This window comes from Lissotriton vulgaris, chromosome 6 (genome assembly GCF_964263255.1).
Source record: "Lissotriton vulgaris chromosome 6, aLisVul1.2, whole genome shotgun sequence".
Taxonomy (NCBI): Eukaryota; Metazoa; Chordata; class Amphibia; order Caudata; family Salamandridae; genus Lissotriton; species Lissotriton vulgaris.
The window spans coordinates 1755637986-1755653490 of NC_141694.1; the positions used below are offsets into that span (position 1 = coordinate 1755637986).

At 42.4% G+C, this 15505-nt stretch overlaps 1 protein-coding gene across 1 annotated transcript in view; it reads left to right on the top strand.

Moving 5' to 3' along the window:
* The window catches only part of LOC147709421 (inositol-trisphosphate 3-kinase A-like), a 281384-nt gene that overhangs the window by 232508 nt on the left and 33371 nt on the right, over positions 1-15505 (top strand). The window contains exons 6-7 of the mRNA XM_086927991.1: positions 3382-3483; positions 9411-9482. Coding sequence (XP_086784117.1) covers positions 3382-3483; positions 9411-9482 — 174 coding nt within the window. The remainder of the gene's footprint in view (positions 1-3381; positions 3484-9410; positions 9483-15505) is intronic.

Here is a 15505-nt window from a genome sequence, read left to right on the forward strand (position 1 = left end):
TTAAAGCTCCTACCAATGAGATACAAGACCCTGTAACTGGATACGAATATACCTCGTTATCACGCAGTCTTTGTCCCCGCAGGGAATTACAACGCGGTCGTTCCAACGACTGCATTGTAATTCCGCATACCATTACCCCGCAAGTCGTAAGAACGACTTGCGGAGGGAGGGCACCTCAATGTAGGGATAGTAAGATTTACTATTCCAACTCCAGTCTGTGCGGACAGTAGGGAAGGTGTTGGATTTTAAATCCAACACCTTCTCCCCCCTCCACAAGTCGTTGTTCCGACTTGCGGAGTAATGGTATGCGGAATTACAACGCAGTCGTTGTAACGACTGCGTTGTAATTCCCTGCGGGGAAAAAGTTTTGTGGTAAACGTGGTTTACCCTGGATACAGGAGTCTTCAAAGCTGCCCATAAACTGGGCAGTTGATGGAGGAAATTGGAAAAGCGTATTTGTCGAAAGACTTCAGCAGAAATTAGGTTGTGCAGGGAGGTGGCTGCCAAATAAAGGATGGCGGACAATGGTTCCATTGATCTCTCTGCTGCCTGGACCTTGGAGGAAGCTGTTCGAGAATGCGGAAGGGGATGTTCAGAGACTTTTGAAGTCCTATACATAACAAATACTACGTGATAGAAAGGAAACCTATTTATAGTACACCATGAGGCATCAGTTAGCCTCAGCCATATGAGGGATGGGAAGGAAGCGAAGTGGGTGAAATGTTAGGTCTGGTGTATCCACAGTGTGTCATTCACATGAATGAATGAAAGCTATACCTTGTAGCTGGGTGAGGTATGCAAAGGACCTACCTTTTAGAGGGAAAGCAAGCTGAAAAAATTGTTTATGGTTTGGTTGTATCAACTCAAACGTGAAGCTACTTTTTTGTAATATTAACCTCTTTTTTTGTATTTGACTTAATACCATGTAGCTTTTTTTAAATTGAACTTGATATCATTAACACCCAGGCTATTGCTCAAGTGTGCTGATTGATACTGCATTATATATGTAGTTTAGCACTTCCTTGTTGCTGTTGAACGCTTATATTAATGTGTGTGTGTGTATATACTATAGGTATGTATACACATTCCTGCTCATCTGTGGTTTTGTCCACCTGTGGTGCTGCTGTTCCTTCATCCATGCAAGGGACAAGTCACCGCTACATATTCACAAGACCATTCCTAAAGGAAGGAGGATGGGCACTGAGAAGTCGTGTAAGATGCTTAGAACTGTATTTAGGATCACAGAAGTGATCCTAAATAAAACATTGAGCTTCTTACACCACTTCTGGGTGCCTATCTTCATTCGTTTGGGATAGTTGGGTGTGTGTGTATAGCAATAACGGGCTTTATCAAGTGCAGCTACTGCAAGGCTTGCCGACATGGACTGAATTATAAAAGCTATCACACCTTCGAGGGCCAAAAAATCGTAATCAATGACCGGATTACTTGCAATACGGATCACGTAGTGTACATACTGAAATGTGGATGTGACAAGCTATATGTGGAGAGCACATCAATAAGTTAAAACTGAATCCTCAGCACATGCGGGTGATCACGAATGTTGATAAGTGCTACCTCGTGGCCTGTCAATCCGAACAATACCATGAATGGTCCCTTGCAAGTTTCAGTTACTACGGGATTAAACATTTCAAAGCCCACCGAAATCGGGAGGTGGAGAAGAGGAGCTGTGAGGAGTGGGACTGATGGCGACATTGGACATAGAGATTCCAGGGGGCCACGACCTAGATGTGGAGTTGTGTTCATTTGTGTATACACCGTTGAAACTAGCTTTGCTGTGCTTGAACTTTTGAGGAGTATCAAATTCAACAGTTTTTGAATCTCAAAGATACAATGGTATCATATGCCCTTGATACATGAAATGATTTCACATAGCACCCTTTTCCTACAAAACACAATGTTTTTCAGACTAGCACTTGTTACAACGCATGCGTTTTCTACGCATGCCATCAGAACGCAAGTCGTTACAATAAATAAACGCGTTATGTCGCATGCCATTACAACGCAAGTCACTACAATGACTTGCTGTAGGGGGCGCTGGATGTTGGAATAGTATCATTTACTAGTCCAACTCCAGTGTATGCAACAGTAGGGAAGGTGTTGGATTGAAAATCGAACACCTTCTGCCCCCTAAAGCAAGTCGTAACAACTTGCATTGCAATAGCATGCAATGTAACAATGCATCGTTGTAGCGACTTGCATTGTAATGGCATGCGATGTAAACAATGCGTCCCGTTTATTTGTATTAATGGGCGACCCTGGGAGGAACATAAGATTACTTCACAGACCCCAAGAACAGGGGATAGTGACACGTACCACTTTAATACTCATGCAAGAAGTCTAAAATAGTCTGACATAAGCATTTTCACTGCACTGCGGATTATCATCTGCTCGGGCCCACAAACCTTCCGAATGGACATTTATTTGCGTATGTATTTCAAGTTGATTCATTCTACTGAGCGATTTCCTATAAGTGTCAACAAATATGCACTATGCGCTTTAAATCAAGAATACGTTGAATGGACTTATACAAATGTTCCGCACATTGAATAGAGAAGAGCTTAAAGTGCGCGAGTAAAAATGCATGGAGTACTGCCCATAAGTACGAACAATCAGTATATTGGCACATAAATCTCAATCAAATGAAATAGGTTAAAAGGGCATTAAATGAGAGAGTAGATACTGATGTTACCTGTAACTTCATTTAACATGTCATGAGTGATGTAATTTGTGAGGTTATAAGCAGTTCATAACTGGGCCATGTTATGGTTAGATTACTGAACTGTAACTGGCAAATTTTAGTGGCTTAATTTTTTTGTTTTGTATCCATAACTGCGCTTTATCTGCTTTTTTCAGTGATTTTGAGGGTTTTATTTTTTTAGACCTACATTAGTTTTATAAGCAGACCTAAACATAATTTCACCTTAACATTTGTGTTTCTTGGTGATTATATACATATGTGTATATGTATATATATGTGTTTGTGTGTGTGTGTTTGTGTATATATTTTATTTATTTTAGAATTGTTGCTGAACAAGAGCGCTGATAAACGAGGTAAATGAAAGGTTGGAGTTTTGGTCTTCTGTAACGCGTGAGCTAGTGTTCGGCCCACAGGTACCTCGATATTCTTTCCTGCAAGTCTTCGAGGCTGAGCTCCAGACTAGGATGCATTCCTTTAGACAGTATGTGACATCCCAACAAAAAATAAAGAACAAACCCCAGCTAATTGTTTTCTTTGAAGCCTTTTGTTTTAGGGACAGGACGATGTTCTATCCGCCATTTTGTGTGTAATGGGGTTGTTTGTGCTCCCAGCAGCAGTTAATTGATTTCTGCCTTGTCTCTCTCTCGCTCTCTCTCTCGTAGAAGGAAGACGGCACAGTCAACAGGGACTTCAAGAAGACCAAAACAAAGGAACAAGTCATCGTGGCCTTCAGGGAATTCATTAGAGGGAACCGGAATATCCTGGTGAGTCAGAGACTGTGTGGTGAGGGAACCACCTCTGATGGGCTGCCAGGTGCTCACTGGGGTTCCTTGGGGATCCAGCTGATGAAACACCTGACGGCCGCGAGCCAATGTCAGGGTCCCTGGTGTGGTGTAATTGTTGAACTAATATTTGTCTAGTGTTGTTCCGGACCCGACGTCAAGTGGCGGCCCTGCCATCCACTCCGTGCTGGCAGCAGCGCTTTCTTGTCAACAGATTAAGCCAACATTTGGCACTGGTTCAGGAATATGTACGCAGGACATGGAGAATTACCTACCTCTGGATAAAGTAAGCATCTCAGGCAGTGGTGTAGCCTACTGGAATGTAAAGGGCTGCCTAATTAATCGCTGGTGTCCTTTAACAACCAGTACTAGTACATTTCACTGGGAGGCAAAGAGCTCTACAGAGGTAGTGGAATCAATCGGCCAATGCCAGCAAACGAAGTGCATACAAAAAGTAAGGGAACTGTGATGCTGCACGCCATAGGGTGGGGTGAGTAAGCTGGGGGTGGGGGTCAAAGGCATGTCTAGAAAACCAAAATATTTAATAACTTTTTGGGGTCTTTCACCTTCCGGTACATACATAAAAAAACGCACAGTTTAAATGAAGAATAAATACAAGTTAATTTAGTGGGATATTAACTATTGTGCGGTAAGAAACCTCTGTTAGTTATTGCACTGCAGTGGTATGTGTGTAACCAGAGAGCCACAGAATTGAATCCTGGTTGGTGCAGTGGAGAATAGTGACTCGTGTATGTTTAGTGCTACAAGGTCCCAGTCTGTGGCAAAAACCACTATGAATAGTATAAGATACAGGGCTACAAAATGCGCAATAATATTTAACATAAAGTGATTCGAATATATAGGTTTTAGTAATACCCATACTATACGTAGTGCGAATTTTATAACTGCCCTTTAAAAGCACACACTTTACAGCTCAGTTGGTAACTCCCTTGCAGTACAACTCAAGAAGATGTGTCATCAGGAAGCTTCAAGTGATTCCATCAATGAAAGCCAATACTGACTTCCAAGCACCCTTTACATTTGCATATTGACCAGTTGCGCACATTTACATTTCTTTCAGGGAAGCAGGCACCCTGGCAAGATGGCTTGTTTAGCTCTCTGCCCCTCCCTCGGTTTCCCAGCATGGGAGACTCCTTGACTTACACTTCTGCTTATGCATTCCAGCTTAACCCCTTCCATGTTGATGACGGTCCCCGGCCGTCATGCATCACGGTGCTCGTGTGCTGATTATGGCTGAGGGCCGTCATGAACCCGCCCACTCAATAAAAGTGCCGCACAGGCGCAGAATCGCGGCCGCGCCCAAGGGGTTAAGGAATGAACCGTCCCGGGATGGTTGTTTACAAAATGAAGAGCAACAGTTTTCCTCAAATTAAAAAAAGTATGGACACATCGTGCCCCTCCGATCTCGACCACTTCGACCACTGGTCAAGGCTTACAAGAAGGTGGGTTGAGGTGCTAGAAACTCATGCGCAGCATGGCCCAGTCATTAGCACAGTAAACCAATGGCCACTTAGGGCTCTGAAGAGGACTTTTACATAAGTAAAACGAAGCAATACAACAATAATGCACACAAAGAACCAAAGGGTGCAGCATTGCGACCCGTTTAGGGGCGGGATGCAACCCTAAACACTCATGCTCTAGATTTTAAATAACTGCGGTCGATATTTTCCCATTGAGGTGCGTTCGGGTTGAGCATCTGGTTCAGTTTCTGCTTCCTTATGAGGAGGCATGTGAGGTCACTTTACACGTGTTGGCTTGTGGGTCAGGTGAACCCCCATTCCTAGAGGACATAGAACTGGCATGCAGATTGACAACACGGACGGGTAGCTTCTAACCTGTAGGTGCACTCAACACCTGCCAAAAGTGCAGCTTTGAAAAGACTCTATTATGTGAGAAGATAGTTTTATATTAGAAACAGGATCTGGGTTTGTTTTTGGTTTTTAGGTTTGCTCTTCCTTATACCACGTCTCTAGACGCACCCAGACCTCATGGGTGGCACTTCTGCATCTCTACCAGTTCATGTCTAATTTAAATGCACCATTTAACAGCCTCTGATATAACAAAACTGAAATGTATCCAGACTCAGCCAAAAACCAAAGTAATAAAGGCCAAATAATAAGGCACACTTAAATTGTTACATTACAAGTGAACCATATACGTTAACGACTTATGCTACCTGGACATTATTTGCTAAAGGTATTGCTCACTTAACATATGGTTCACTGCTTTCTATGGGATAACATAGTTGTGGACGTGTTAGGCCTCATTCATGCCAATTGGCCAAATTCAACAATGTATATGGGGAAAGTTGAGCAGTACGGTTCATAATCGAATATTTAGTCAGTAGACAAAATAGGATTAAAGTGATCTGTTTGAAGCCTGTATTTCACAGGAAGAGGCAAGAACACAGGACCGATATCAAGTACATCTCTTGTGTAGAAGGAGTTGTGTATTCATTTTATCGAGAAGGGTGCACTGCTGTCCACTGCATGAGTGAGGTCTTTTGGTCTTCAGTGGGTATTTTACAAGTGGTTCCAATCAAGTGCGACTGATCTACTCACAGGGGAGTCTAGCAATTAGCATGGGTGAGAATTGACAGAAAATGGGACAGAAGGGAAAAGCCATTTGCAGCTCTTTTGGGCTTCAATGTTAAACAAGGACATCATAAGCAAAATTGAGACGAGATGCTTCATAAGACGCCACAAATGCAGGAGGTTACTTTAAGAGAGTAGATAGGAGATATCTTATGAAATGCAATGGCAGCCAGTCCTTCATACGAGAAGGGGCAAACAAATTGCACCATGCCATTGGGGCCGGTGGTACAAGAATCATGGATTTGGAAGTGAGCAGACCAATTTTGGCTTGGTGTTTGAACCGGTAGAGAAAGCTCACGGTCCTCAGGAAAGGACTGATTCCAAAGCAAATGTGCGATTCAGGACTGTTCGCTGAGCTTGCATCATCCAATTGTACATTGACCTGCTTTATAAACTTTTCAAATGCATCACTCGCACCCCTATTTTAAGTTGGTGTTATGACCGCACTGCCCAACTTGGTCTAGTTGGGCATTATTCTAATCTGGTTTGGTATCTCGAAAAACATGGTTATGGGTAAAAGCATGCACAACTTTTTACCATGGACTTTAAATAGGTTCTCCACCTCCCTGGTGACGCGGTTGGAGACGTCATTGTTGCAGTGCACTAGTAAATGTGAACAGAGCTTGGAGGGAAGCCCATAAATATGGAGGCATGCAAGCCTGAGCATTTCAAAGAATCATGATTTGTAGGCGTCACTAGTGTCCTAACCTTCCAACATGGTAATGGTGACCTCATGATGTAAATGTGTGTAAATGTGTTGTATTTGTATAGCGCGAACAGTAACCCGTAAGCATCCCGGCGCTTGTACTCCTACCACAAGGGAACCCCTCCTGGCTTTTTCTTATGAGGTGTCCACTCCTGGGCATCCCATGGTGAAACCAGGCATCCCTTGTGTATCGGGGGCCGTTGTGGAGACTAAGCAAGCTATTGCCCAGAGTTGCAGCGTGGGGCCCATGCTTAGATTCGGCACTGAGGCGAGAATATCCGGTCAGAGGAATTTAAGTCCGATCCCGCCGAGGCGGGAATCGAACCCTGGTCCCTGGCCAGCGCTCTGCATCAAGGTCTGCCGCTCTAACCATTGAGCCACACTTCTCCACTGATGAATGACCTCATGATGAATGACCGGCCCAGTTTCGTGTCACTCTGCATCTGTTGTGAACGCGCTTGTGATTGAATCTTTGCAGTTTTCGCGCATAGCCCTGGTTCCCGTGCTTGCAGCCTTCCAGTCTGTCGAATGCCCTCTACCTTCCTCTGCATTTCACACAGCCATGTTTGCAGCAAGTTCACTTTACATCCCATTGGGTGGAAGCAGAAGTACAAGTGCTGGCACATGGCCTCTGGAGTGAAGGTACAATCTGGCAGGAAGCTACACTGCCCAAACAGCCACCTCTGTGCCTCCCTTCTCCACCAAAGGAGGGGCCATAGTACACTGTCCATTCTCTATCCCTTTCCTACACTGCTGGACACATGAGTCAACAGCTGGAAGAGTGAAGGCTTCATTGTATGCCCACAGCAGTTTGACTCCTAAATGCCTCCCTGCTTATTGCGGATAAATCAATCCAGATGAAGGGACATTTTTGAAGCAATGTTGTACTGTATGTCTGGCTGCTGTTGGACATGAGCTTGAAAATAGACTGCAAACACCTCCACGCTAGTCCATCAGCCACCTCGAAATGTTTAGAATATCAGCCCAGATATTTGTTTCAGGGTAAGCTGCTTGGCTCCTTAGTCCGTCTGCAGTCCCAGGAAGACATCTTTCTATTCCAAGGCCTTGTACACCTCAATATTGGCTAAAAATTGACTATTACAATCTGTATTTTCTGATCTTAAGGTTCCAATCCTTTCTGAAGAAGTACATTTTGAATTTGTACCCATTTGACGAGTTTCTTGTTGCTTTGTATTTTTGCATTCTCTCTTTGCCTCTAGTATGTCCATATGTCATTATGGTCCATCCACTTATATCCATTTTCTACAGCAGCCCCTTCCACAACTTCAGCTAGCACTTAACTCTTTAACATGTATGTGGTGCGGTGGGTGAAACTTGTGGTAGAGGTGATGTCTCACTTTTCGCTGCCAGTCTCAAGATAAATAGACCTTAATCCTTTTCACATAGGAAGAGGTCTATGCCTGCATTTTTTAGCTCATGTAAAAGGTTTATTTGAGTTCTTTAAATCTCTAGCTTGTGCCATCCTCTGCAGCCAAAGCCCATGTGTACTTAATGCAAGGAATACATAACACATGTGTATGGAGTGCTTGAAGAACTTAAAAAAAACTATACTGCATGAATTAAATATTAAGAAAACTATAATACAGGTGCAAACAAGCACAAATAGTTGATATTAAATTGAATAGACATTCATGTAAACACCAGTTCACCAGCCTATATTCGTGAATACAAGTAAGCAGCTTCTCAGACACTAATAATGCCATCGAATACTCTATACTGGAAGCTGTACGTCTGCGTGTTAAGTAAGTTCAGTTTCCGTCGTGAGTATTCTAATCGTGGCAACGTATTTTCCCCCAGTGCAGGCCATATTAGGAACAGGATTGTTTCCTAAATTATAAATTGAAGCTGTAAATGGTTTCAATATTGTTCGAATTTCAGTTTTAAAGAGTTCTGTTTGATCAATTCCATTTCTTTATTTTGGTGCGTGTATAAAAATGTCTTTCCGACTCCTTCGTGACTCCTAACTCCCAAATTTTTCCTTTGCCACAGTCCCGACAGGCCTTTAACCACATAAAAAAAATTAAAAGAACTAATAACCTAAAGTGAATACATTGAAGCTTGTAGATCTTAGAAAATACATTTTAACATGTGAATTTAACAACATTCATTTTTCTCACCGATAGCTGAATTGTTGCCACTAACAAATCTCTGTGCTCAGAATGAGTTAGACATGCTAAAATATATATTGGTGCATTATGAAGATATTTTTACTTGTTTAACATCTCAAGTACTGTATATCTCAGTAGCAGCGTACACTGCATCCCAAAGCATACATGCAGTTGTAAACAATGTACACCAGAATTACACCCATAGTTTGATGGGTGCTGCAGTATCTCAACCACAGTATGGTTTATGGTTTAACAGCTTTTGTTCCCCCTTATCTTGCAAGACAAATATTAAGCAATTGGTGGTCATGGTAATCTTTATTGCAACATGACTCTAGTTAAGATGTGCCTTAGGTGGTTCCTACCCTGATCATTGTTCTGATCATTTTAAATGGAAGTGTGTAGTGTGGGCCCCTTCTGTGTCTAAAGATGTATTTTTTCCTCTTGTCTGAAATCTTTCAGGTGTCTTATCTGGACCGGCTGGAGGAGATTCGTGGCACTCTTGAAAAATCACCTTTCTTTGCAGCCCACGAGGTACACGCCAAACGTTAACAAATTGTAGACTATAGAGCCAAATTGTGCTTTTTCAGTGTAAAAATACAAATTGTAGAAACTACCTTGTATTATGATGAAATTGAGATTTTTGGTCATAAAAATGGATATCCTTGCTAGGAGACATGAAAGTCTGAACTAAGGCAGCGACTAAACTTGCAAGTCACCCAATCTGTCAGTTTCCCTACCCGCTGATGAACATCTTGATAGTTGGTTCCCACTGCTACCTAGAGTTTCTGGTATTCTTCCCTCCTACTTATGCTTAGTGGCTATTAACAATCTACCTTGTCCCCTCAGTTATCTTTCTTTAAGTTCTACAAAAGCTGAAAGGACCTGGTTAGTGCCTCGAGCAAGAGCTATCCGGTTGGTTGAATCTCTGAAGGCTCTTCAGGCAACTGAAATGAAATAAGCAAAGGCAACAGGTCTCACCTTTCTAAGCAAAGTGGTGTGCTTTGGCAATGTTTGTAAAGTATACATGTTTGTGGAAAAGGAAACAAAAGCTTTCAAAATACCAGAGAAAAAGCTAACCTCTCTTATGGCATTTCAGAACTGTACATTGAATTCAGTATTTTCAAATATGTAAATGGCAAGTTTTCTTTTTCAAATATGTTTCAAGCAGGAAACTGAACGCAATTTAAAAGGAATATTAAAGTGTCAGAATGTAAAGGGAAATGTTTGCCAAGGCCAAACTTACCTTCCACGGCATTCATCCATTGGCTCAACTGGAGTAGCCAAGGGAGCAGATTTATGGGCCTTTACGAAAAGTGGCATGCTCAGTAATTTAGAAACAAGCTGAATGCTGTAGACTGCCCTTTCTTAAACTCAATAAAAAGCCTTTGTGTGCCTAAGCTTATGCTGTAATGCAATGTATGGAATGCAGGCGAATAAACAAAGACTACCCTTGAAGACTGCTCATCAGCCCAACCCAAGGGACCCAGCAAAGATATTCCTATTGCTTTTACAGACTAGGTGGTAGGTGTGGGGAGCAATACAATGCGAAAGACAGGGAGGTATTTGAAGGGGGTGCAACACACAAGAGAGGGCTAGAGAACACGTTCACTCTCATGGAGTGCTATAAAAAGAACAAGCATTTGCAATGCAGTAGTTCTTGCATTTGCGAGAGTTTGAGCTATTGACATTGTAAATGATAATGCCTTTTATTTATGTTCACAAAACCTGCAAGCGGTGCGTAAACACTGCATGTTTTGTAAACCCATAAATAAAAGGCATTATCATTTACAACGACAACTGCTCAAACTCTTGTAAATGCAAGACCTATTGCATTGCAAATGCTTGTTTACACTTGGCTCAGTCTAAACTTTGGTTTTCTTCAATAAAAGTATATTTGGCAGCCATCACGGCATACAGAGTCTCCAGGACAAGTATCAATTTTCAAAATACCGGTCATCAAATACTTTTCAAAAGGACTGAAAAATGTTTATCCTCCTATTAGACATCCTTATCCACATTGGGAGTGAAATACTGTATTTCCAAAATTGAAGTGTTTATCTTTTGAACCAAAACACAAATCTGCATTGCAGTATTTGTCCTGGAAAATTGCATTCTTGATGGTTATTACTTCAGCTAGAAGAGTAAGCGAACTGCAAGCATTAATGAGAACTCACCCCTCAGTCCTATCTAAAGAGGCTTTGGATTTTTATATTAACCAGAAATATACTCTCCCTACATTCTTTCCTAATCCTTCAACACTCGGAGAGAGAGTTCTACACTCGTAGAAGCGGTTTACGTTTCAATGTTGACAAAACAATAGATTTGAGAAAAACATCACAAATGTTTATTATCTATGACCCAATAAGGCAAAGTATGACCACATCTAAGTAGTCTATAGCTAAGTGAATAGTTTCTTGTATCGCACTATGCTTACAATTGCAGTGAGCAAACAGACTTTTACCTGGTAAAACTAGAGCACACTCGACCAGAATACAAGTGCCTACTACAGCTTGGCTCAGCAATGTAACCTTAACGGGCATATGTAAAGCAGGTAGTTGGAAGTCACTTCACACATTCGCTAAACAATGTTGCTTGAACTCTGATACACAAGCGGATGCAAACCTGGGTTAAGAAACGCTAAGAAATCTCTTTAAATAGAGCCTTCTAACCTCTATTTAACCTGGTTAATTTTGCATCTACAGTTTGGAACTAATTTTATTAACCCCTTCGAGGCTATTGACGAGCTGGGCTCGTCATCGCGCTTACCTGTCCTGCGCGGATGACAAGGCCAGCTCGTCACGTAACGCGGTAATTTCGAATTTGCCGCGCACAGCGGGAAAAGCCGCCGCAGCGATGCGGTTAAGCAATATTCTCTTCCTGTTGTCCAACAACTGTGTTTTCGGATTGGATATGCTTAATATTCTAATCTAGTGTTTAGGACTGACAATGAAGATCCTGTGATGCAGAAGAAAATGGTCAATGCAATTCAATTGATCTTTATTTCGGCAAAACTCTGCCATAAGATTTACACATCATATACATTTCATTAAAATATGCACATTAAATCCCCTGGTTAGAACAATTGATTGGTATGCCGTTAAAAACAATATGGATTAAAAAAAAAATACAAATGTGAAAAATGGTACATCTCTAGCTTTAAAAGCAATGTGTTTTCGGATTGGATAAGCTTAATATTCTAACCTAGTGTTTAGGACTAACAATGAAGATCCTATGATGCAGAAGAAAATGTTAATTACTTGTAGTCCTGGTTCAGAATTGTGAGCATCTTCGTTCAGACTACCAAGCCAATTCTTCACTGGAAAGGAGACAAGCTTCCGGGGACCGGTTTCTGGCATTTCAGCCGTCGTCGGCCCAGCTTGCTTGAATCCTGATGGTGCAGTGAGCAAGGGTCTCATGTCTGAGTATACCCTGCCACGCTTATGGTGGACAAAACGATTCAGAAAAGGGGGTGGTGATGGACAGAGTGTCTGAATTAAGCAGACCACTCTTACCCAGTCCAAAGATCAGGGCTTGATCCATCACCGTTTTTTAGCTCACTGCACCATCCCAGCTCAGAACCTGGCTACATGCAAATTAGTCTGTCCCTGGCCCAGTGCATCATGGGAACAGGGCAGACCAGACTACCAAGCTAATTCTTCACTGGAAAGGAGACAAGCTTCCGGGGAAATTAATAAATTAGTATTCAGTCATTTTATAAAAGAAAGTGAGCATATGATAGACCATCACTGGCTGTACTTTATCATGAATTCAGATGAACATAAACACCCTATGGGATTTTAAAATGGACTGTACATGCATAAAGAAGTGCTCCGAGATCCATGCAGGCAGTGCAGAATTATTCTAGTGTTTATGACCTCAATGAAGATACCGACCCTACAAAACCAGGAATACTTATAAATATCAATTTTTCTGCTGCATCACTCAAAAACACCCCCATCAACACAGTTGAGTGGACTCATTTTATTTCCTTTGTCCAACACTACTGTCCTCACCCCATTTCGTTTTAATTATCTTCTAAACGGAATAATTTTAACCATGTAATGAATGGACGTTTTGCGCAATTGGAGCTTTCAAAAGCATCACGTTTGTCATAACATGGGCACTCTCCCTCCGTTGTCAGTCTGAGAGGCCAAAGAAAGAATGGGTACGGAGCCTCAACTCCGCCCTACGGCGGTGAAATACCGACCAGTGTGAGGAGCAGATATCCTGGGTTCAAGCCCGCTCTTCTCACTGTCACACAGCACAACATACCTCGAGACACTGGTGCAAACTTGCATGCACGCATATGTTTGTGTTTGTGCAGCCAATTTTAGCCGATGCAAACAGCATGCCTGGCTGTCTCTGGGGACCCAGCTGATAACCTCTGAAAAGCATATGCTTCAATTAGCCAGGAGGAAGCCGAGGCGATGTGAAGGCATCAGGAGGGGTGTCACGAGGAGGGAGTGGGCAGAGGGAGAAGTTGAAAGCATGACGAGGAAGGGGAGGCCAACATCTGCAGAGCGGGTGCAACAGAACCAGCAGTTCTTTTATTGTGCCTTGTGATGGTGCATTCAAGAGAGACCCTTGCAGTGATAGTGTGGGGCCTCAGATGGCATTGCTGCAAAGCTCAGTAGGTGACACTGCGGGCCTAACGATGACATGTGCACCAACTGTGACCGCGTGGGACGTTCATTTTTCTGCATGAAGACATTCTTTGTTTTTTGTAATATTTATTTCTAGGTAGTTTTATAACATCATACAAGACTTAGAAATTGTTCATTCGCAGTTATAAGAGGCAATAATATGGAATACAGTCCAAATTAAAACATAGTCTGTAAGTTAAACCAAGAGACTGTGACCAGGCATCCTCATCGAAGTATGAAAAAGTCAGATGTCGAGACATTGCGCATGTGCCTAGCAGACTTATATCTCAGCAAAAGTTTTAAAATGACTGAAAGGCGGAGGTTCAAGTACAGACAGTCGCAGCTCAGAGTAAGTTTAGTGAGGGGGGAGGTGGTGTCACTGGAAGAATGGTGAACCAAATATGCTCCAAAGCCGGGGTTTGGTCCAGCATCCGGTGAATGGTTTGTTTGTGGGATGCTGCCACAGACCTGTCATGCATCCAGTCTGCATAAGAAGGGGAGACCGTTGCTTCTGTCTGAGGATGTATGTTGCAGCCAGTACGGTGTCCACCAACCTGTTCATGTGGCGATTGAGGTCAAGCTCCTCCATGGTATAGTGAAGAAAAATTAGTCCAGCAGACAGTAGTAAGTTTAAGGTATTGCATGTATCATAGTGTTGCTAATCAGTCGCCATTATGGCTGGAGTGGAGGGGCGCACAGGACCCAGCCGGATGGAGCTGTTTGGTAACCGCACCTCAAACAGACTGATGTTTGAGTAAGGTGGGCTGCTCATAGTCTGAGGTGACCAGTGCCAGTCATATAACAAAGTGAAATTGTTAGGCTTCAGTCTCGCTTCTCGAAGATCCCTGTCGTGTGTCTCTAGGATTGACACTTATTCTGTAAGTGTGCCCGAAGGGGGCGGGAATGAAGATCCTCTAATAATGTTTTGTACAGTCCAGAGATAACTAGTGAGTGAGCTCCAGTTTTGCAGGAGAAATGATTCTTTGGAGCATCGGATGCTCAAGTGAGGATTTTCATGATAGCACAGGGAGTTTGTAAAAGTTCCTGGTTAACGCACCACACGTTGAGGGTGGATGTCTGAAACTCCACGGTTTATGCTATCCCTGCTGCTGGAGAACTGCCGAACGATGCATGACCAACTCTTACACCACTTTAGCTTCTATGGTGCACTATTATCGAATGCCTTCAGAAACTGTTAGATGAAGATAGTGAATGCGGCAACTCAAACTTTGTTGGAGCTGAAGTCCTTTTAATTGGATTCTACCTTCCAGAGAACGTTTCTTGAGAGTGCTACCATCTTCCTGATGAGTTGTTGAATTCAACTCTTCTCCCAGGTGACTCTAAGGACCAGATTCTATGGGTGTACAGTACTAACGTATATTGAATAAATTTCCCCCAACAATATTTGTTTGGTGTTTCAGCTGAGCTTTAAGAGCAACATAAAAGAGAGTGTGGTTCCTCAAAGAAGAGAGGTAGCTCTGCTAATCGCTGAATCTTGCATCCCAGCTTTCCCTCTATCCATAGACTCACATTTCAAACGACTGCTCTAGCTGATGAAGGTATCCCATCATGGAACCACTTAAAGAGAAATTGGGCAGCCTGAATGCAGTCTTCGGGATTGATCTAAAAACACTTTACGTAAGAAGCTCACAAACACCAGAGAAGTGGCTGTTACCATTTTGTATTATTTGGAACATGCCACGCTGATAGAATAACCTTATCCACATCACCGTACAATCACAAAATGATTCCCATAGTCTGTGTACTAATATATGATAAGATTTAGTAACTTTTTTATTAATTTTATGACTATGCAATTTTAAGAAAATGTATTCATCTTATATATATATTTTATATGTACTGTACGCTTTTATGACAATCGTCGAATAAAGCTTGCTTGGCTTGATAAGA